The sequence below is a fragment of the Mesoplodon densirostris genome, chromosome 9, assembly GCF_025265405.1.
Source record: "Mesoplodon densirostris isolate mMesDen1 chromosome 9, mMesDen1 primary haplotype, whole genome shotgun sequence".
Lineage (NCBI taxonomy): Eukaryota > Metazoa > Chordata > Mammalia > Artiodactyla > Ziphiidae > Mesoplodon > Mesoplodon densirostris.
Window position 1 is genome coordinate 19,344,826 of NC_082669.1, and position 24,486 is coordinate 19,369,311.

The 24,486-nt window shown below is 38.4% G+C and overlaps 2 protein-coding genes across 3 annotated transcripts in view; one reads left to right on the forward strand and one right to left on the reverse strand.

Annotated features, from left to right (window-relative positions):
* Nucleotides 1–3,144: 3,144 nt before the first annotated feature.
* Nucleotides 3,145–20,457, forward strand: CBLL1 (Cbl proto-oncogene like 1). 2 transcript variants are annotated; one of them, XM_060108456.1, is made up of 6 exons: nucleotides 3,145–3,464; nucleotides 8,244–8,411; nucleotides 11,650–11,747; nucleotides 12,155–12,238; nucleotides 13,311–13,384; nucleotides 16,173–20,457. In XM_060108456.1, exons 1-6 carry the CDS (start codon nucleotides 3,452–3,454, stop codon nucleotides 17,206–17,208), a joined length of 1,473 nt encoding a protein of 490 aa, XP_059964439.1. In that variant the 5' UTR covers nucleotides 3,145–3,451; the 3' UTR covers nucleotides 17,209–20,457. The 2 variants fall into 2 exon arrangements, with proteins under 2 accessions (XP_059964439.1, XP_059964437.1); XM_060108454.1 differs by having other exon boundaries at nucleotides 3,148–3,464; nucleotides 11,647–11,747.
* Nucleotides 20,458–20,476: 19 nt separating this feature from the next.
* The window catches only part of SLC26A3 (solute carrier family 26 member 3), a 35,410-nt gene continuing 31,400 nt past the window's right edge, over nucleotides 20,477–24,486 (reverse strand). Inside the window, exon 20 of the mRNA XM_060108855.1 lies at nucleotides 20,477–20,488. Within this exon, the coding sequence (XP_059964838.1) occupies nucleotides 20,477–20,488 (12 nt within the window). The remainder of the gene's footprint in view (nucleotides 20,489–24,486) is intronic.

The window sequence follows — 24,486 nt, forward strand, 5'->3', positions numbered from 1 at the left end:
TGTCCTGCTTAGAGCTATGACAATTCTCACATCTGTGCCCTTGCTCTTTCTTGTTTGACGTGTCTCTTTCATCGCTCTCCCCATCTTCAAATGCTATCCTGTTCATCAAGGATCAATTTAAATCCCTCTGTAAAGCCTACCTAACTGCCCTCAGCTCTACTGCTCATAATTTTCTCTGAATGTAGGTAGCACTGCATTCTCCTGAAACACTTAGACTGTAATTCCGTGTTTTAATTATTTCTATAAATGCTAGCCTGTATGGTCCTGGACGTACGGACCATTATTTACACAGTTCTTGCCTTCTGCAGTCTCAGGCACTACAGGGTGATAACAACTAAAAGAGTAATAAGGAGGAGGGACTTCCCTGGTGGTCCAGTGGTTAAGACTCGGTGCTTCCATGGCAGGGGCTCGGGTCTGATCCCTGGTCGGGGAACTAAGATCCCACATGCTGCATGGTGCGGCCAAAAAAAAAAAAAAAAAGTATTAAGGAGATGAAGGTTATTGCCCTGATTTGGTATTGAGGAGTCTCATACAAGCTCTCTGATACCCATCCTATGTTTTTTATAGGTAAACAGTGCTATGTAAATGTAAGGTCATCAAACACCTTGAGGAGCGTTAGCTTATAATTCATAGGCTGGCAGATGTCTATCAGTGAGATGAAAATATGATATGCACCTTGGTGCTTCCGATAGTCCACTATGATGATGTTTCATCTTTATAAACCTTAGGACAGTACCAAGCTATAAAATAAGTATAAATGTTGACTTTCAATAAAGAAATTGTGACTGATTACAGTACACAGGTTACCAACAATGGATACCAGAGGGCAGTAATAAAATATAAGTCTATATACAGTTTCACTTATCAATTTAGGTGAAGAAATTAATATGCCATGCTGGTACTGCACTGGTACAGTGAGGCAACTACAGTTAAGGAGAAAGTGATTAGAGAGCACAGGTACTTAAAGCAATGCATAAAAGCAGCAGAGGTCAAATCAAATAATTCAACAAATGTTTATCTAACATTTTATCAACAAGAAATCTAAAGTGAGTTTCCTTTCAGTAAATTTTCATAACTTGATGCACCACAAAATGCTGACACAACTTTTTTTTTTTTTAACAGAGAACAGGAGTATTTATTTATTTATTTAAAATTTATTTATTTATTTATTTAGGGCTGTGTTGGGTCTTAATTTCTGTGCGAGGGCTTTGTCTAGTTGCGGCGAGCGGGGGCCACTCCTAATTGCGGTGCACGGGCCTCTCACTATCGTAACCTCTCGTTGTGGAGCACAGGCTCCAGACGGAAGGCTCAGTAGTTGGGGCTCATGGGCCTAGTTGCTCCGTGGCATGTGGGAGCCTCCCAGACCAGGGCTCGAACCCGTGTCCCCTGCAGTAGCAGGCAGATGCTCAACCACTGCACCACCAGGGAAGCCCCAACACAACTTTTGACTTACATATTATATTATGTAAAACAGTTTGCAGGCTCTTTTTTTATTCTAATTCTTTAAATATTAACATCAGCAGACACTAATATTATTATTCTGAACCTGGATTTGCATCATCTGAAGTATGGCTGATAGGCTAAATATGAGGATAGGAAAAAATAAAAAGAGCACTTCCTAGGTGAAAACTATCTTCTTTTATACCCCAAATTGGTGAAAAATGCCTGATCATATCAGCACTGTATTTAGAGAAATAGGGAGGAATGGGTGAAAGGTTGCACCCCAACCTGCAAAAGAAAACAAAAAATGCCCAGCAATTGAAAGCATCTTGAAAACCACTTAGTAATACAGAAACTTACATTTTAACAAAAGCAGGAGTAACGTGTATTCACAATTCTCCTTAGTTGTGAATGCACCTAAAAACCTGTTTATAAAGCTGCAGATATAGTGGGAAAGTCTTTAAAAAGATCCTAGTAAAACGTTCAGCAGATAACACAGAACACTTATAGTATTACTCATCATATTATTATTCAAAGCTCTTACTGTTTAACTATACAGATAGAGCACATCGCTACACATACTTTATTCGAAATTCAGCACCATGAAACCACTTCTCTAAGAGGTCAATACAATAATCTCTGATTGATCCAGGAACTCTGGCACTGAAAGCGTGCATAACACAAGGTAATGATGTCGTCACCGAGGGACGACAAGAATAGAACCCAAATCCCTTGACTCCCCAGCTTGTGTTTTCCACTAATTGTGCTCCTTTCTACTCATTCGGGAGCATCAAGTGTGAAGGGCTGGAGAAGGGAGTGGACACAGATGCGCCAGGGTCGCGAGGTAGAGACCGCCCTGAAGGTCCTCAGGAATCACTCTTTGGCACTTGCCTTTTGTTTCGGCTGAGGACGATGCAAGCGGCAGCAACCACCGACCCGTGGGACCAAGAACTGGAACTAGGTACTGCCCGTGAGGGTAACTGTCTCTTCCTCATTTTAGGCCTTTCCTCTTTCCACCGTTCCCTCGCGGTCAGCCCTAACGTGCTCTCCCCAAGCTCAGCTCCGCCCTGCACTGGAGTCCCCGCTGCTTCCTAACAAGACGCGGCCACGCTGCATCTGTCCTCCACCTGGCCCCGCGTCCAGTCCTTAGGAGGGGTGTTTTGTGTGTGTGTGTGTGTGTGTGTGCGCGCGCGTGTTTGGTGGGGGAGGGTTTCTAGCTCCCCAAGAGCTTGCCCTAGAAAATGAGCGCTAATCAAGCGTTAGAAATGGGCTTCAACTGTTAGCAACTTTAGAGATGGGAACGGGGGTAGATACCCGTCAGCTCTGCCTGGGTCTATGCAGTTTGTCACGACAAAGCAAAAAGGAGACCATTTGCACAGAGCCTTTCTCTCTAGCTGGGAGCCTCATACAGCTCAACCATCCCCCGGGCAACCTCCCGCTGGAGAACGCCTTCTAGAGCGCGCGTGTTTACACTTTTCCTGGACCGGGGGGGCGGGGACCGTAGCTCGCGGACTCTGGGGGATTCCAAACCTTTACTCCGCCCGCCGAGGTGGGGCCAGCCCAACGGCCGAGCCTGCGCAGTGTGCCTGGCAGGCTCCAGGGTCCCGGCGCACTACAAGTCCCAGAAGGCAATGCTCCGCGGGGCTGGCAGCCGCCTTACCTGCTACGAGCTTAGTCCTATGGATACTACCGGCTTTCCCCCTCCCCCGTTCCCGTCGGTCTCCTCTCCACAGTTAAAGGCTACTTCCTTTGGAAGCACACAAGAGGAAGCCTTAGCAGGCTCCACATTGAAACTCTCCGCGTACTCGTTCTTTCTCTCTCTGCTCGAATTATGCCTGACTCCCTCACCGGAGTCGGCTAGCGGACGCGAGACAAGAAAGCCTTTGGAGGCCCCAACCCGGGCAACCTGGTTGCACTTCCGCCTGCCAGGCTCCGGAAGGTATCGCGCACGCGCTCCCTGCGACTCCGGCGCGGTTGACTTCCGCTCCCACTGTGCCCTGCGAGCCGAATCATGGATCACACTGGTAAGGAGGCGGAGGCAGTGGGGGTCCTGGTTCCATGCCCCCTGGCCGGCCTGGGACTGGTCGCCCAGCGAGCATAGAGGGTTTACGCTCGCCCTACAGCATTGGGGTGTGGCGGCGAGAAAGAAATCTCACAGACCCCTCCGCGTGTCCGACCAGGGCCTGCTACTTCCTGGCCTACTCTCCGGTTTGGTACCTACAGCCTCGGTGCCGGCAACAGCCGTTCCTTCTCTGCTTCTGCCGGTCTCCGAGCCGGGACGGCGGGCGGCGCGGGCTTCGCGGGGAGGAGAGAGCGCTGGCTCTTTTTTCCCTCATTTTGGGTGCTGTGCCCTACGTTATGGGGACTGGCGGGTAGATTCCAATCTCGGAGTCGGGGAAGCCTCATTACGCTGGGAGTCGATGCGCGAGAGTGGGTTGGAGACTTCCTGCTATCTCAGTCAGCTTTGGGCGGGTGCTGCGGTGGTCACCGCCTGTCGTTTTTGTCTCTCCGCTCTTTCATGGACTAGAGGTGGGAGAAGGGAGTCAGATATGGTTTTCGGAATCATACCGGGAGCAGCTTTTCTGCTTAAGCCCAAAGCATGCGCCCCGCTTCGGCTGTGGTCCTTAACCATCAGTCTTGAGCTTAAAATCAAGATAGTCTCATTCCTTTCTCCAAGTAAGAATGGCTTCACTCTTTGTTATGTGTTTTTTGGTTTTTGCTTCCTTGTGGTTTTTGGATGTTGAATGAGTGTATTTGGAGTTAGATAATGCTCCGTTCACTTATATCAGCCATATTACAAGTGGGGGGGGGAGGCTTTTTCCAGTATTAAGTATTGTTTAGGATTCCTCAGTCATCAACTGTCTACTTAATTTCATATATATATGTATACACACACACACACATATATATATACGTTATGTGTGTATGTATACATACACATAGATACATATACACACTCTTCTAGGCTTGGAAATGGAATGGTAAAGAAGACGGACTGAGTCGCTCCACTTGGAGGTTACGTTCTATTGGGAAAGACAATAAACAAGTTTTTAAAAATACTTAAATGTTTACAGATTATGATGAGTGCTTTGAAGAGGGTAAACGGGTGCTCTGGTAAAGACTATTAGGAGGAAGCTTCAGAGAGGGTGGTTAGGGAAGGTCTTTCTGGAAAAGTAACATTTGTAAGCTGAGATCTGATGGATGAGAAGAATCCAGCGTGGAATAAATCACAAGGAAAGCATTTAGAACAAGTACAAAGACTCTGAGGGAGGAAAATTTAGAGAAGACCAGTCAGCTGCACCCAGTTAACTAGAGGGAAAGAACTGGAAGATGGGATTGGAAAGGAAGGCAGGAGTCAGGTCGTGCAAGACTTTGAAGTCCATGGTAAAGATTTGAATGTTAATTTAAGTGCACTATAAAGCCATTGAACAGAAGTAGAGGAGGAACATAATCTCTTTTTTAAAGCATAATAGGTTGTTTTATGGAGAACGGTGTAAGAGAAGGCAAGAATAATAGAAAATAGAAAACTTAGGAGGTGATTGCACTAGATCAGAAGGGAGGCTTGGCCTAGTGAAGGTGGCTGGTTTAGTGAAAAAGGGAGTGGGCAGGTAGAACTCAAAACAGGCACTGGTGGATTGGTTTGGAAGCGTATGAGAGAAAGGAAAGGTGCCTAGGGTTCTAGTTTGAGTCGTGTCCATTACTGGAAGACTTGGGAGAAAAACACTTTTTTTTACGGAGCAGAGGTGAGAAATGGGAATTTGGGAACAAGATTTTGGACTGCTAAGTAAGAGGTGTGCGTTGAGACATACAAGGGGAGATGTCAAGTGGAGATCAGAGGGAAGTTTGTTTGGGACTTAGTACCACAAATCACTTAAGGCAGAAGAGAAGAGGGCCTAGAACCAGGCTCTACGGAACTCTAGTGTTTGGAAATTTTATAGAATCGAAACTCTGGGATCTTGGTGTTAGGGTAGCAGACATGCCACGTTAGCAAATGTTTTTCATTTGAGCATCTTACTGGAATTTTGGGAGTCAAGCAGCTTCCACAGTTTAGAGAATGTCATGTTAGGAAATTGTAATGTGGGTGGGTGTGTATCTCCATATTTATTTTCCTAGTTCTCTAAGTTAAAAGTTTGCCTAAGTAAGTAAAAGTCATCTGAGCATGAAAATATTCACTAATGAACTGACCACTTAAAAAATTAGTTCCTGCTCAGATATCCCTGCTTAACACCAGCTTCTTTTTTATTCTTTTAGTTAATTTCATTATACGGCAGTGTCCGTAGTGTTTCATATCAGGAAATGGTATAAAATGCTGTACACTGATTGTGATTACAAAAGATTCCGATTTTCTTTAAATTCATAAATGTGAATTTGGTAATTATTTGAATCGCAAATAAAATCATTGGCAGGTGAGGAGATGCCAGTTAGCCAGTGAATTGAAGACATTATGACAGGATAGTCATCTCGAAAGGATGTTTCTAATATAAAAGGATTAATAGAGGCCCTTGGGGAAATTGATGAAACCCTCTAATGTTATGCAAAAATGACTGGTTTTGTAATCTTGCTGAAAAAGTCAGTCATAAAATAAAGGCTATCCTGTGGTGCTTTTTTTTTTTTTTCTGTGGTGCTTTTATAATAGAATTTTGCTGGAAAAATTACTCCAGGAAACTCCTCCTTAACACTTGATTCATTCTTTGGCTATTCTAAGAATTAGCACTTAGTTGAAACTATAACCTAAATTTTGTAAAAATATTTCTTGGTTCCTTTAATTCAAGATAAAATCCTACACAAATCTTTTAAAAACCTATATAATATAATATAAAAGTGTTATGCCTTTTTAAAGTGGATTTCACTTTATATGGCCAGTTCTGTCCTTAATTCTCACTTTGTGTAATATCCAAAGACTTGTTGTTAGGGCTTTATGTTTGTAGTTGTCTTATTCAAAAGGAAATTATGCTGTATGTTCTGATTCTTAATAAAACCCCCAAAACCCTAAGACAAACCCAGAGTGATGTCACTATTAACCGCTGTACTTTGCTTATGAACTTGAAGTCTGAGACAGGCTGCAAGGTGTTAGAGGGCAGCAGGCTCTGGAAAGCCATAATAGGCTAAACAAGCCACAGTAGTGACCACAGGTGTCCAGGGTGGTGTGAAAAGGACTTGTAGTAAGGAAGTGGTGGTATCTTGATCATTCATCAAGGTGAAACCGTTAAGAGTCCTTTTACTATCTGAAGGACAGCACTGAACTGTCTACAGCAACTTGCTTTTTGTAGTTCATTGGAAAATCAGGAATACCTATTGAGCAAAAAAAAAAAAAAAAAAAAAAAAAAATTCATTCTGTCTTATCTGTCTTTTTGCTATTACATTGCTTGTAGGTATTTTTACATAAATAAGCAACTAGAGTGAAAGCAGATGAAATGCATTATTCAAATTGTTAATACCTTTTGTGAAGTGTTGAGAGTTGATCGAGTTGGATTTATCCTAACTTTAACTATACATGTAATCCCTTTTCCATGAATTTTTTTGAGGGTTAGCTATTATGAAAGTAATAATAGAAAGTAGACTGAAAGATATTTAAATTAATAATTAAGGACCGGTTTTGAATTTTGTTCTATCCTTCAAAAAGAGTGCAAATCGACGTGAGTTCAACATGTGTCTGTAATTCTAGTACCCTTGGAGATCATTAGTACTAATTAGGATACTATTTCCAAATTTGGCTTTACTGAATTTAATGTGGACAGTTTGGCTATCACTCTGGATTGTACTGTCTAATGCAGTGGCAGTTACACAGCCTTGTTCACTAATTGTCATGTTTAAAACATTACTATTTAAAAAATTATTTGCATTTCCTATTTTAGAGCATTTCCCTTTCTGTCTTTAGTAGGTAAAGGTAAATATTTTCTGGATTGTAATATCTTGTCATGGACTTGAAGAAAAGGTGGCTTTTAATCTTCAAATAGAGTCAGTTCTATGAAATAATGCTCCTATTACTCATGGGATATGAGTGAATTTAATTCATAAGCTAATAACAGACGGACGTAGCAAGTTTCAGTTATTTAGGCCAAGTACAGAAAACTTGCATCCTCCTAAATTATAATTTTCCATTACAGTGCTGACCAAGAATAACACAGTCACATGTGTACATCTAGAAATGTTATAGCACAAGTACATTAGTGTGTGTTTTTACTACTAAAGGTTGCAATAATTTTTACTATATTCCTGAATGCTTTTTAGAAAAACAATTTTACACTTAAGAGAATAATCACATCCCTAAAACTAACTTCATTTTCAGTGCATTATTTATTTAATTTTACCATTGTCAGTGTTAGTTTTGTGTTTCCAGTATTATTGATTGTCCTGATATTTATGCAGATTACTAAATTTACTGAGTGCCTACTTTGCATACTTGATGGAGATAGTGATGATTTTCTTTCTTTTTGTTCTTCTTCCTTTACTTTTTCTTTTTTAAAAAAATCTCTTATAGTTCCAAGACAGAGGTTCTTATCTTAGGCTCATGAAGGGTTTTACGTTTCTGTAAATCCCTCTGGAAAAATGGAAAATTTTTTTAGGGAGAGGTTCTGTAACTTTTGTCAACTCTTTAAAGGTTCCATATCTCAAAAAGCATTGATTTAAGGTTTTGTCCAAAATAGAGAAAATTAGTACTTGAACTTATATAGCATAGTATTTAAAATCAGAAACCAGATATTCAACCCTTGATAACGTTGGGTATGTTGCTTTAATACCTGTGGCAGAATAATCTTCAAAAAGAAAAACTAAAAGAAATTACAACTTTTTTTCTAACATAGACAATGAGTTACAAGGCACTAATAGTTCTGGATCATTGGGTGGTCTTGATGTTCGAAGACGAATTCCTATAAAGCTCATCTCCAAACAAGGGAACAAAGCCAAAGCTTCACCTCGAACTCCAAGGACTATAAACAGGATGCCTGCAAAGGCTCCAGCTGGTGATGAAGGTAATTTGTTTAAACTAATAGGTCCAAAAGTCTTTCTTTTATATCTGATTCCACCAAATAAGCCATGTGATTTTATTTACCTTTAGTCACCTCTTTTTTTATCTTTTATACTCTCTTCCTTCTTCAGTCTTTGACTTCTTATTTTGGCATATTTTACTTTTCTCTCCCTTTATAAATATTTTTGGTTTATTTTGTTGAAAGTAACACTGCCTATTGTTTAAAAAAAATCTAAACAATATTGCAGAAAACAGAAGTAAAATTGTCCCTCTCCCCCCATAATTATTCTCTTCCCAAATAATCCCTGGTATGACTTTTTCATAGTTACTTTATAACTGCCCTTTGTTCATGCAAGATGCATGTGAGATTTTGCCCTCTCAGTACATACAGTTGTATTTCATTTAAGAAAATAGGTTTAGGTATTTCACTTACAGATATACCATAATTTATTTAACAGTTTTTCTAATTTTTTGCTGTTAAAAACAATTTTGTAGTAAATATCCTTGTATAGGTACCTTAGTGTGTATATTTTGTAGAATTTAAACTTTGCATGAATTTGGGCATCTTAGAACTTGGTGGATTTTAGAATTTGTACATTTTAGAATTTGACAGTTGTTGCCAAATGGCCCTTTAAAAACAGTACATCACTTTATACTCCCACACCAATATTGGTACTAATAACCTTCACAAATTTTTGTTCTGATACACATTTCTTTAATTATGAGTGGGGCTGTATATCTTTTTTTTTGTGGTACGCGGGCCTCTCACTGTTGTGGCCTCTCCCATTGCGGAGCACAGGCTCCGGACGCGCAGGCTCAGCGGCCATGGCTCATGGGCCCAGCCGCTCCGCGGCATGTGGGATCTTCCCGGACCGGGGCACAAACCCATGTCCCCTGCATCGGCAGGCGGACTCTCAACCACAGTGCCACCTGGGAAGCCCCATGTATATCTTTTCATAGTACTGGTCATTTCTTTTGCTTAGGATCTACCTGTTCATTTCCTTTTCCCATTTTTTTTTTTCTGTTTGATTGTCTTTCTTGATTTTTGTGAGTTCTTCTTTGTAAATTAATACAATTGTCATGTATTGTATATATTCTCCATTTGTCTTTTGAGTTTTATATATAAAATTTTTATTGTAGAAAAGCTTGACGATTCTATGTAGTCAGATATCCAGTCTTTTCTAGTGTGACTTCTGGGTTTTTTGTCATCATTAGAAAGGCCTTTCCCCATTTCATGAGTGTAAAACAGTTTTCCCATCTTACCCTTTAGTACAGGGTCAGCAAACTATGGTCTATTGGCCAAATCCAGTCCTGTTTTTTTGTAAATAAAGTTTTATTGGGACACATCCATGCCTGTTGCTGCTTTTTTTTTTTTTTTTTTTTGCGGTACGCGGGCCTCTCACTGTTGTGACCTCTCCCGTTGCGGAGCACAGGCTCTGGACACACAGGCTCAGCGGCCATGGCTCACAGGCCCAGCGGCTCCACGGCATGTGGGATCTTCCCGGACCGGGGCACGAACCCGTGTCCCCTGCATCGGCAGGCGGACTCTCAACCACTGCGCCACCAGGGAAGCCCCTCGTGGCTGCTTTTCACACTATATTGGCATAGTTGAGTAATTTCAGGTATGGCCTACAGAGCCTAAAATATTTACTTAACTGGCCTTTAAGCAGAAAAAGTTTGCTGACCCCTGCTTTGGAACTTTTATAGATATGTATTTGGTTATTAAAACAAAAAGGGGGTATGGGCTTGAAGTGGAAGGGAATGAAGAGATGACTGAGAGGAAAAGGATAGAAAGGGGATTTTAGCTTTTTTGCATTGTTTTACTGTTACACAAGAATTTATTTATACATTCCTGTGTAGTTTTTAAAAAGTATTTAAAAACCAAAAAGGCCAAAGCGGGGGTACACTAGGTTATTGATAGAGCAGCAGCAGCTGGTATGTTATCTATACAAATATATATAGAGCTTAATGATGGGAGTACAAGTTGAACTACTCTGAAAAATGATAATGTGCTCCTAACTTTCTTGGCTGTTGTTCTGCTCAATAATTTTTTGAGTTTTAGGTAAGTAGAAAAGTTAACTTTCCTCCTTATTTTGAGTTTTAGATGACAGCAGCTTTTATAAGGTATAAATGGACCATATAAGAACCTAGGGTCACTCAGATGTAACTTATAAAAACTCTACATTTGTGTTGGAGGTAATTAGATAGCAGTACACTGGTATGTATGTCTGTATCAGGTTCAAAAAATTCTTGCATCTCTGCGTGTGTGTCTGTCTCTGTTTGTGTCCGTGTGTCTGTATGCAGATGCTGTAATGTGGCCATGTGGGTAAAGTTAAAACTTCTGTGCTTTGGCTACTCTGTTTACCAGTTCTAGGGCCAAAAGAGTCGTGAGAAGCCTGGCACCTTGGAAGGATAGATTTGTCTTCTCAGCTTTACTTTAGGTAATTGGATTCTACCTAGAATCCCCATAAGACTGTTGGCTGGTTTTCTTTTCTTTTGTATGAGATGAGAGGATTACCATCAACTTTTTAATTAGGTCAGAGAAATTGATATTGAGCCCATTTGATCTTCATATTGTTTTAAGTTTATTGATATTGATACATGCAGTGTAGGGGAGGATACTTGTAAGTAGATACGATACAAATTCTGCTGTTTGTGTGATTAACCGGGGAGAGGTTTCAATGGAAAGGATGAAGTATGAAAATGTTGGATGTTTCTAAAATCAGGCTCAGTTTAAAGCTGAAGAAGAGGATACCTAATTTACTAAGTCCTAAGAAGAAAGTCTGCAGAATTCTTTGTTTTCATTAATCCTTTAGCAAAAATATCAGTTTCTTACAGCATAATACCACTTTTATAGATAGATCAGAATAAATGGTGATAAGTGTCTTTTATTTGTGTAATCATCATGATGATAATTAGTAGTTTTATACTAGAAATAGTTTGGTGAATTAAGAAGAGCACTTGAACGGGAGTGAAGAGATCTGAGATCTTTTCCGAGCTCTGCCACTGATCTTCTCTGTGTTGTTATTATGATCTCCAGTACTGCAGTATTCTCATGAGTGTTGGACTGCATGATTGCCAAGATCATTCCTAGATGGTGCTTTAAACTAGACTTGATTATCTTGTTCTTAGAAGAGCTTTGAAAGGTGCCAGTGAATAGGTCTATTTGGCCATGTACATGTGCTTCCAAAATGAAACTGAGATGTGAAAAGTTAACAGGTAACACTTTCTTCTCTCAGAAGGATTTGATTTTAATGAAGAAGAACGGTATGACTGTAAAGGGGGCGAACTGTTTGGAAATCAGCGAAGATTTCCTGGACACCTTTTCTGGGACTTTCAGGTATAACTAAAAATAAAAAATTTTATTAGAACAATAAAATATTTTAAATACTTTATTAGAACAATTCAGACTACATAAAGAGTGGTATGAACTTTTATTATAGTTGTATCTTTCAGTACTCACAAATCATTTGTTTATTAATGCCCTATTTCACTGTTTCCAAAAATAATCTGAAGTAATTTTTAGTAAAGTCAAGTAAAATCAATAACCATTAACACTGTTTAAGGGAATAACCCCCCAAGACTGATGGTGGCCCAACTAATGTGGCATATGTGGGGATTATACCAAGAAACCTTCATTTCTAATTGTTTTAATAACTTTTATAAAATACTAACCAATTCATTGGTAAATTATGGACGTAAGTTTTAGAAATGCTTAAGGAAAATTTAATTATATCATTTCAACAGATAAACATCTTAGGTGAAAAGGATGATACACCAGTTCATTTCTGTGACAAATGTGGATTGCCTATTAAAATCTATGGGCGAATGGTAAGTGTAAATTTAATTCTGTTCTTGTAAATTAAATATTTGTGTAGAGGTAGGATTCTGAAATTTAAGTAGATAGATTTATTACTGTTTAGTGATTAAGTTTATAACATTTTAAATAAGTATAAAATAGGGGAAATTTGGGAATAATATGTATTTAATAGAATTATCTTGACAAATTCTTTAATTGCTTGTAAAATATTAATTACGGAAACTAATTCTGAAAACTAAATAATTTCCTTGGACTGTTTGATACCTGTTAGTTTACATTAATTCTAGTTTATTAGGGAAAAATTTTTATTTTTTCCCTTGTTAACAGAATAAAATCAGTTATTCATTTCTGAAGGCTATAATTTTTAATATAAAACTTAAACTTAATATAAAAAGATTATTTCTGATTTCTGAGAATTGAATTCTAAATGTTAAAAAAATACAGCCCTAACTGTAATTTAATAGTAATTTTGATGTATAAAAAGATAGTTTTACATTTTTGTTGGAAAAAAAATTGAATTCAGTGATATATCTGTGATGGTGGAGGGTGTGGATTATGTACTGTTGCTTTGCTATATATAACACAGCTAAATAATGGCAATGGCCTGTGAGTTTTAAAATGGTGTAACATCATTTTACTGTGTCCTTCTGATTTATTTTTAAATATTTGTAAGTTCATTAACTTAAGACTACCAGGAAAGAAGGCTACTTATATTACATTAGAAGATATTTGTTCTTTTCCTGCCTAGGAATACTTTCAGGAGATACAGGATTAGATAAAACATTATTCAGTATTCTTCAGGAGCTTTTAACCTGTAGGGACCATGAATGTGTAAGCAAATACGCATGTGTATGTTTTTTGAGGAAAGGGCCAAAGTTTTCATCACATTCTCATGAAGAGCTTTGTGACTGAAAAAGGTTAACTGTTGCTTTTATGTAATTGGTACTTAATAAATGTTCATTTTAACAAAACAGTTCTCAAGTGCCTTCTATGTCTAGGTCACTGTGTTACTGTTTTTTTTTTTTTATGGAAGTATTTTAATTTGTTCTAGTATGCTTAACTGTAACATGTCTCTGTTCACAGATTCCATGCAAGCATGTTTTTTGCTATGACTGTGCTATTTTACACGAAAAAAAGGGAGATAAGATGTGTCCAGGGTAAGATCATCATTAAATTTTTAAATAATAAAGTTTGTGATATAATGATTTATAATCTAGGTTAAAGGTCAGGGTGTACTCTAGACCAGTGGCAGGATATCAAATGTGTAGACATGGCTCATGTTTCTCTGTGAGCCTAGAGTTGGCCTTAGCCTTCTCCTTAAGATAGGGCTAATTAGCTATTATCTATCAATTCAAATTGGCCAAAATAACGAGTATGGGCTTCCCTGGTGGCGCAGTGGTTGAGAGTCCGCCTGCCGATGCAGGGGACACGGGTTCGTGCCCCGGTCTGGGAAGATCCCACATGCCGCGGAGCGGCTGGGCCCGTGAGCCATGGCTGTTGAGCCTGCACGTCCGGAGCCTGTGCTCCGGAACGGGAGAGGCTACAACAGTGAGAGGCCCGCGTACCGCAAAAAAAAAAAAAAAAACAAAAAAAAACAACCGAGTATATTTGCCATCACAAAGTTAGCGTTATAAACCAAAAATAGTTATTTTCTTGTTTTAATGGGATGCTAGAGAGGTGGTATCACGTAGTGATTGAGAGCAAAGACTCTCGAATTAGAATTCCTGGATTCAAATCTCTATTCTCTTATTTATTAGCTGTGTGACATAGGTGATGTCTTCATCTGTAAAATGGAGCTAATAATAGTACTTACCTCCCTGGGTTATTATTAGAAGTAAATGAGTTAATACATATATAGTACGTAGCATATAGCAAGTACTATGTAAGTATAAGCTCTTACTTGTTACCTTCAAATCTGATTATTATGTCTTGAGTATATCTTAGAACACCATCATGTTCTAAGATAGACTCAGACAAGTTATGACAATCTAGAGGTGTTGGTTGATAGTGGTCTATTTGGGGATGGTCTTGAAGGATCCAGAATAAACTATGAATTTTTATATCAATTTAGAACTCCTGATAGAAGGTTTGAGGAAAGCTTTGAGAGAAACTTCTTTGGAACAACTGTAGGCTTCCTAGATTCCTTATAACCTATGTCAGAACCTATCCCAAGGGTTGTAGTATTAGTTGATAGCAAAGCTATGGACGATTGTAAGGGGTAATTTTCTTTTATGGTGTAGGAAGATTGGTATCACTGAGAGAGAATGGATGATTCATTGACAAACCATTGCCAACTAATTGTCTTGGCATATTTTTATTAGCCCTTTAAAGTCACAGATTATAAAATTTATAGTGTGAGTTTAAAGAGTATTTCCTTCCTAGAATTATAATTCAGAAGAGTTATGAAATTAAAAGTGCATATTCACTGTTTGCCTTATTTTCTGTAATGCCTGATTTTCCAACACGGTGTACATCTACTATATAGTAAATTTGATGGCCTCATTGGGATAAGGGATTTTGGATGTTGTAAAACACCATGTAGAGGACATCAAAAGGTTTTCTCTTTTATGTAAGTGTTCTAGTGTTAATATTTAAAAGGGAATTTAGTTTTCAGGGTGTTCAGTGTAACTCCAGTAAGCATCTCGCTGGTTGGCCCTGAGGTATATTAGAGCATAAGCCCATCTGGATCAACAGACCCAATCCAAATTAATGTAAGTACTATATACTAATGCTTAAGCATCACCCAAAAGAAGTGCCTCACATCCCATTACTGTAGAGATATTTCAGAGCTTACACCAAGTTAGAAGCAAAAAATAAGAAGTGTGCCAAATGGCCACTAAAGGGATTCCTCCTAGTATCAAGAAGGAGTACCAGCCTTCAGTGAGGAAGGAAAAACAGACACCACTCAAAATCAAGAATATAGAGCCATGTAATATAGTGTCATATGACCTGACACACATATTCAATGGTAACAGCTTATACATGTATAGTGCTTAAGTAGTCATTAAGTCCTGTCATTTTCACTGTTTTGTTGATGTTACAGATACTCTTTTAAGTAGGGTGAAGTAGATACAAAAACATTGTGAGTTAGGTTAGATGTTTGAACCCCATTTTACAGATAAAGAAACAAAGTTTAAATGACTTCACCGAGATCTCAGAGCCAGTACTAGATCCCAGTTCCAATTCCTAGTTTGGTCCTCTTTCCGCTATTTCAAGAAGACTCTAAAGGCAAGAGTGGATTAAAAATAGTGAATGAAGAATAGTTACAATTTGACCCTGACTCATTAAGAAAATATTGAGTTAAATTTAGTGGTTATAATTTAGAGAAGCAGGAGCCTGTAATACTTTGTTGTAGTAAATTTGTCTGACAGTTCAGGAAGACCCCTTCTTGAAGGGACTCTTGGTGTTTGAATTTAATTTGTTTATGTTGTTTAATGTTAAGAACCTTGATGATTAGGATGATCCTATTTATTTTTGTAGTTCTTACAGTTCTTCCACTTGGTGTCTTCCACGTAGTATTATTTGCACAGAAAATAATACTCAATAAATACGGTACAAGTTTGAATTCCAAGATTGTGATAGATCCTTTGGTTTGCCCTTCCTGGATTTTTCTTTGCAACTGGATGCAAAGCATAGAATTGTTTGAGAAAATCAGATAAATTCTAGGAAGAAAAGGTCTTTTCTTAAGACATACTCTGTTTGATAAACACTTTGAATTTTTTTCTTAAGCGTTCTGATGTTGAAAGAAATGCTGATGCTTAATAGGGAACAGACCACAAAGTGGAAAAGATTAAAGGTTCACTTGCAGTAACTATAACTTTTAATTGTGAACTTCTGTAATATTTTCCATAACAAAATTTAAAACTAGTCATATCTTTGAAATTAAGTGCATTATTTTTATAGTCTGTTTTTAGTAAATCAAACTTTTTTCCCCTTCTAATTCAGCTGTAGTGATCCTGTGCAGCGAATTGAGCAGTGTACACGAGGTTCTCTCTTCATGTGTAGCATTGTTCAAGGGTGCAAGAGAACATACTTGTCCCAGAGAGACTTACAGGCTCATATCAACCACCGCCATATGAGAGCTGGAAAACCTGTTACCCGTGCTTCACTTGAAAATGTTCATCCTCCTATTGCCCCACCACCAGCTGAAATCCCCGATCGTTTTATAATGCCGCCAGACAAGCACCATATGAGCCATATTCCGCCAAAGCAGCACATCATGATGCCACCACCTCCTTTGCAACATGTGCCCCACGAGCACTATAATCAGCCACATGAGGATATTCGTGCTCCTCCAGCAGAATTGTCCATGGCTCCACCTCCACCTCGCTCGGTCAGTCAGGAAACCTTTCGTATTTCAACAAGAAAACACAGCAATTTAATAACTGTCCCTATTCAGGATGACTCAAATTCAGGTGCTAGAGAACCACCACCTCCTGCCCCAGCACCTGCTCACCATCATCCTGAATATCAGGGTCAACCAGTGGTCTCGCACCCTCATCATATTATGCCTCCACAGCAACATTACGCACCACCCCCACCTCCTCCACCACCAATAAGCCATCCAATGCCACATCCTCCCCAGGCCGCAGGTACTCCTCACCTGGTGTATAGCCAAGCTCCACCTCCACCAATGACCTCTGCTCCACCACCAATCACCCCTCCCCCTGGACATATTATGGCCCAGATGCCACCTTATATGAATCATCCTCCTCCAGGACCTCCCCCCCCTCAACATGGTGGTCCACCTGTAACTGCACCCCCTCCTCACCATTATAATCCTAACTCTTTACCCCAGTTCACTGAAGATCAAGGAACTCTGAGCCCTCCATTTACACAGCCAGGGGGAATGAGTCCTGGTATATGGCCTGCACCGAGAGGGCCGCCTCCTCCTCCACGAATGCAGGGTCCGCCTTCTCAAACCCCACTTCCTGGACCACATCATCCAGATCAGACAAGATATAGACCGTATTACCAATGATAATAGTATTTTGAACTGAAGATATGAGGAAACAAACTTATGTATAGTCAATCTTTTAATTAAGCTTTGACTGTTTGGGGAAGGGAAAGCGCCTCTTACTGAGGTGGCTATAAAACACTTAGGGTCTTGTCTCTTAAAATGGTTTTAAATCTTGACCTTAGGAGTGATTTCAAGTACTATACTGTAGTGCAGATAAGTGGCTCAGTTGAGCACAACTATATTTTAACAACTTTCTTCCCCTAGTGTGGTAAATTGACCCAGAGGTGACCATTTGTAAAAAATATGAAAAAATATTTTCGTCGTCCCACTTTCAAAAATATTGCTTTTGTTTAACCCAATGTTTAGTTTTTCTTGTGATACATTTTGTTAACCTGTGTAAAAGGATTAAATTTCAATATGGTTGTAAAAATGCTATTTTTATGTGAATTTAAGTGCAGCCACATACTGTTTTTTAAACCATATGTTTTACCACTAATTTCCCAAAGTTATAATAAAATCCTAAAAGTAAAAATCTACTAGAATTTACTGTAAGGCAGACTGTTAAATGGTAGAAAATGATTTCACATGTTAGGCACTGAAATTTTGAGGTATATTAGGTGTATAATGCACTTGGATGCCTTTTCATTTGTAGGCAGCCTCAGGAACACCAAAATACATTGGAATTCCAGTACTAAGAAATATTTATGTTTGTAATATTGAAAGGCAGTGTTCGTTACTTGGAAAGTTACGGCCAAAGTAATCAACTCTGTAGGCTCCAAGCTGTTGGGGATGCTGGTACCCATTAATGCTTTTTACTGAATGGTTGGAATCACATGATACACCACACTGACTTATCTTAAGTAACATTATTTTATAGAACTGTTTAAATGGTGTGCTTTAGATGAAGTGTATTCCTCTCATTGTCTTAAACTAAATATTTAGGGCTAAATAGGCTTTATGTAATTCCTCATTTCATGGTAGAATTTGATCCCGTGCTTAAGTGGGTTCTTGTTTATTGGGTTTTAAACTATAATTTGAATGCCATGGAGGAATTTGAATACTGTATTAATGAAGGACATTCTTGTAATCACATACTTGTGTTGCTCAGGTTTCATTACTGTGTGATAAGGTTTTTCCTCTAACTTGATATTTAAAAACTATTAATGATTTCCTGTTTCTTTTATTGGTTAAGCATCTAAAAACTTGGAACGTTTTAGCTTGGAGTCAACAGTGAAGACTACCAGATGATTTTGTATTGGAGAAAAGAAAAGTAATCTAAATTGTGAATTTCAGTGCTTTATAAGGTGTCTTCGGAGTCAGCTTTTGCATTATAGGGGCTTCTTACAGTCCAGCTGAGATGACCACTTACAGTTTATACAGAACTCATATGTGTAAATCAACACTCTTAGGATATTACTATATATCCTTTGAATAAACCCCTGTGAAGTACTTCCTCCCCCCTAAAATGGTGCATAACATATAAACATGAAATGTGTAGTATGCAGATGCCATTTATTAAATAGTTAGTAGTGTATAAATTTAGAACATTTCTTTTTGACAAAGGGTGAACTGATTGCTAATTTACCATTTAATTCTGTCGGGAACAGGCAAAACAACCTCTCATCTTGGATAATCAGATGCAAAGTCATCTATGAACTTAGAGCTGAAGTTAGAAATAATATAAATGGCCCTTTCAACCATGACCAGCTGAAAATAACTAATACACTTTTTTTTAAGTGAAAGTACATGATTTTTCACACCTAGCAATTTGAGAGTCCAGTTGTTAATGCAATATTCCTAGTGAGAAATTGTTATTAGAAGCATGGGAGTGAAATAGTATGAAATGGTGGTGAGTGTGTCTATCATATTACTGTAGGTACTTGGTCTGTGCAAACTTGATTCCTTTTCATGGCCCTATTTAGGAGCTGTTAAAATACTCTTGTTGAAAATCCAGTACCATTTTTTGGTTTCATGTAATAGGAAATAGCCGAATTCACTTTAAAGCTTCTCAACTATTTATGAAGAGCTTACCTGTTTTAATGAAATTCACTAGAATTGAATGTGGCATGAAACCACTTAGCCTATGTATTGGACAAAAAAATTAATATGATAAAGTGCCACATGTTAAGAGAATTCTTGTAGGCTTTTAAAAAATGATTTCTTTTCGGTTAGGTTTAAGAAATATGTGTTATGCAGGAAGGCAGATCAGATGAAATGTGTTGTAACACAGTTTTTTAAAATGGTGTTAGACTTGAATTCATCCAGTTATTGTTTGAATGAGGGTGGGTGGGTAGAAGGAGAACAAAATTACTGTTAGTGTTTCTTTCCTTAAGGAAAAAGATGTGAATCCCAGCCTTATTTCAGGGAAGACTTTGAAGCTATGATGGACATAAGTCTAAATTAAATGTATGTATATTTCATTATATTGCTCTTAAGACTACTGAGGTGGCAGTTTAATTCTTAAAAACAATAAAATGAAAGCATAAATACTATTTTGCCTAGATGAATTTTTACCTAATGATGACACATTTGGGAGAATGCAGAATTTTTCTTGTTGATACAGCTTTTACAGTAAAATAGATTCACGTTTTTGGAGATGAAAACCAGCAAGTTGAACGTTAATATTTCCAAAGTGGTATGACTGTTCAGAGTACTCTGTAGTATTTTGGGGAAATATCAGTTGCAAAGACTAAGAAACTACTTAATATCCATCTTGCCCTGTAAAAACCACTTGCTCAAGTGATCGTATAAATACTACCACTGAAATATAAATGCAGAAGATAATCTGACCATATTTTTAAACTCAAAATACGTGACTTTACTGTATGAAGTATACAGAGCTGCTTTACGCTTTGTTCTTACTAACATACTGGAAGAGTATCTTTCATACATCTTTTTGGAAAAACTGTATAGACATAAAATTCTTGAAAAAGCGTTACAAGTACGTGGAAAAATCTCACACGTACCTGAAACAAAAATAAACTTTTCTGACTATTAGATCAGCCATCAAATTGGTATATTGATGTTAATTGAGGTTTGACATAATCATACTCTATTCTGACTGAAGTGGATTTATTTTTCTTCACTGGTTTTTGTAACTGTAATCTGTTTAGTTGTGGCCTAGACCAAGCCGACTTTACTTATTATAATATATGCACAGTCTAATAAAGCAATATTGGATATACTAGGTTTAAAGGGGAAAGAGAGGTAAGCCAGTTAAAATACTTGGTAATGATACTAATAAAAACATTTGGATTTTCAAACATATTTTGTTTTGATTCATGCCCCTTCAGTTTTCCATCTTTGAGGGAAAAAGTATTAAGGGAGAATTTTTAAAGCAACATTTTAGTATCAAACTTTAATTTTCTCATCTCCCTTAGAATTTGAATTTTTAGGCATTACAGAATCATAGGATTTAAATGAACAATGGTGGGTCATGGGTTTAGCTCTAACACTTGGGTGGAACCATGTCTTTTTAAAAATCTGCCATTTTGAAATGTTAATCTATGTCCTGAGAATGTCTCATTGCTATTCCAAGTAGTTGTTAGCACCAACTTTCATATTGTATTTAAGCTCATTTCCTATTAACCTATTTCCTACCTTTAAAATTGTTCTCCCTTTGTCTTCCTTCAGATTGAAAAATCTTGCTCCCTTTACTTTTCTTCCTACGTGTTACTTTCAAAATCTTTAATTTTTTTGTTTTAAAATTTGCACTCATTTCAATTATACAAGCAATAAGTCTTTTGGGAGAAATATGTCATATTACAAATGAAGATCCCCTTGACCACTACCACAATTAACATTTCCCTTCCAGAGATAATTCATGTTATAACTTTGGTGTATGAATTGTTTTAGTTGCAGAGCTGACAACTAAGTAATAGGCTCCATCCTCTGGTTAAGCACCCTAATCCATGGTAAATGTAGTATTTCATGCCTGTACTCAAATAGGTACTGAGCTCCTACCATGTGAAATATAAAGATTCATTTATATGCTAGGTACCATTTAAAAAAATGTTATTTTATATTGGAGTATTGTTGATTAACAATGTTGTGTTAGTTTCGGGTGTACAGCAAAGTGATTCAGTTATACATATATCTATTCATTTTCAAATTCTTTTCCCATTCAGGTTATTACAGAATGTTGAGCGGAGTTCCCTGTGCTATACAGTAGGTCCTTGTTGGTTATCTATTTTAAATATAGCCGTGTGTATGTGTCCGTCCCAAACTCCCAATCTGTCCTTCCCCCCACCCTTCCTGGTAACCAAAAGTTCGTTCTCTTAAGTCTGTGAGTCTGTTTCTGTTTTGTAAATAAGTTCATTTGTATTAATTTTTTTTAGATTCTGCATATAAGCAATATCATATGATATTTGGCTAGACACCATTCTAATCACTTTGGATGCACACATCTTTAGAGACAGATGACCATAAATTTCGTTAAATTATGTAACATGTTAGAAGTGTGATAAAATCCTAGAGAATAAAGGGAAAGTAAGGATAATGGGGTGTTGGTAGGTTTGCAGTTTTAAATAGAGCAGTCTGGGTAGAATTCATTGAAAAGATGACATTTGAGCAAAGATTTGAAGTAGGTGACAGTTAGCCACGTATACTGTGGGGAAGAACTTTCCAAGCAGAGGACAGTCTGTAAAGGCCTTAAAGAGGGAGTTGCACCTGGCATATTTGAGAAATAGCAAGGAGATTGGAATGGAATGAGTGAGTAGTAAGAGGAGGTCGGAGAGGTAATGACAGCGGGAATGGGGAGATCACAGGCTTCCTAGGCCATTGTAAAGATTTTGACCTTACTGTGACATGGAAAACCATTGTGGGGTTCTGAGCAAAGGAGTGGAATGATCTGGTTCTTTTAAAAGGATTATTCTGGCTGTGTGTTGAGAACAGATGAGGGAAGCAAAGATTGGAAGACCAGTCAGAAAGCTGTTTTAATCATTTTCACAAGAGATGATGGTGGTGACATAAGTATCAAGAAGTGGGTGAGGGACTTTCCTGGTGGTCCAGTGGGTAAGACTCCACGCTCCCAATTCAGGGGGCCCAGGTTCGATCCCCAGTCGGGGAACTAGAACCCACATGCATGCCGCAACTAAGAGTTCACGTGCCACAACTAAGAGTCCGCATGCTGCAACTAAAGCCCACATGCTGTGACTAAGTAGCCTGCATGCTGCAACTAAAGCCCACACGCTGCGACTAAGTAGCCTGCATGCTGCAACGCAGATCCTGGGTGCCACAACTAAAACCCAGCGTGGCATGCATGCATAAATAAATAAATAATAAGAATTTAAAAAAAGAAGTGGGTGACTTGTGGAAGGATGGATATATATATATATATATATATATATATATATATATAATAAAAATTTATGTATGTAAATTAAGCACTTATATATGATGGACATGGGTATATAATGATGAACCAACTAGATATGATCCCTGCTAATTAGGAGCTTACATTTCTAACTTGCCCAGGAATTGTTCTTGATAGTAACCTCTGAATTTTCCTCAAAAGATTTTATTATGTTCTTTTTCAAAGTATAGCAGCCAGGGTGGGGAAAAACACTAAAAAATGTATTACAACAGTATACAGATATACAACCATAATGAGAGAAATAATTTATTTGATTCTGGAATTAATAATATATTTCCTAATATCTTTTCTGGGTATATTTAATTGTGCAATGCTAAATAAGTGACTTTGGAACAAATCTGCAGAATGCACCTATATTGTTCCTGAGTTTAGTCCTGCCTTGTGCTAGATCAGTTTTTAGATAGGTTTTTATTTCTTTGAAGACGTAGTATTTCCTAATGATTAAGAGCCTGGGCTCTGGAGTCAGACCATCTAGACTGAATTCTGGTTCTACTACCTATAGAACTAGCAAGTATATATAACTTAGACTAATTACTTATCCTCTTTGAGCCTTGAATTATTTTGCTTTTCTAAAAAATGAGGATAAACATAGTACCTATCTTAGGGGGGCTATTTTGAGAGTTAAATGAGTTGATACTAGACATATTTAAAAGGTAGAGTCAATAGAATTTCCTAACAAAATTTTCAGCCTGAGCAGCTGGAAGGCTGGAGTTGGCATTAACTGAGGTGGAAAGGTGCTAGTAGAACAGATTAGGGGGAGAAGATCAGTAGATCAGTTTTAACATGTAGTTGTCCAGATGAAGATGGCAGACAAATATGAAATATTCCTCTCTCTGCTCTTGTTCATGCAGTGTATGGTCCAGCTTGCATTTAAGGCATTTCATTTACATTTCTAACTGGTAAGTTACTGTGTTTAAACAAGAATATGTATCAAATGCATAAATTAGCTTTAGAAAATGATTTTGAAGATAAACTGCTCAACATGTATGTATGAGCTCCAACCTTTCTTAATTTCAATAATATATGTTTCTTCACAAGTGGTTCTGTCTCCCAGTTCATCACTGGATATCCTCTCCCCTTCAGTCTTGCTCTGATTTGTGTAAGTTTTATTTTTTGTAAGTTTTTTTTTTTTAATAAATCTATTTATTTTTGGCTGCATTGGGTCTTCGTTGCTGCGCTTGGACTTTCTCCAGTTGCAGCGAGCAGGGGCCACTTTTCGTTGCGGTGCACGGGCTTCTCATCGCAGTGGCTTCTCTTGTTGTGGAGCATGGGCTCTGGGTGCGCTGGCTTCAGTAGTTGTGGCCCGCAGGCTCTAGAGCGCAGCCTCTGTAGTTGTGGCGCACAGGCTTAGTTGATCCGTGGCATGTGGGATCTTCCCGGACCAGGGCTTGAACCCGTGTCCCCCTGCATTGGCAGGCGGATTCTTAACCACTGCGCCACCAGGGAAGTCCCATAAGTTTTATTTTTATCTTCCAACTCAATCTCTTGTCCTCTTCCTAAATCAGGGTTCAGAGTCTTTTCCCTGGTCAGTTTCCAATATTTGCTCTGAGGCAGGCAAATAGAGGCCCAGCCCCATGTATACCCCTTACCCAAAGCATATCCACTTTAGAGGCCTCAGAGAAAAAGCATTTAAGGGTGAGGATAAGTGAACCTCACTCAAGATGTTAAGGTTGAATGGATTGTGATGGGGGCACGGTAATTGGAGTGCTTCCTGCTCTATGACATTTTGGTTGGCAAGAAGAGGGTAGAGGGCACCTTTGCTTGGGAAGGTGTAGACATCAGTGACAATTCTATGCAAGGCTTTTGCCCCACCCCCAAGCCAAATGACCAACTAAATAGGCTCATGCTTTCAATTTGTACTCCCTGCCCTCTGTAAAGAGCTCTTAACCTGAGATTCATAGGTCATCGTATACAAAGGTATATGT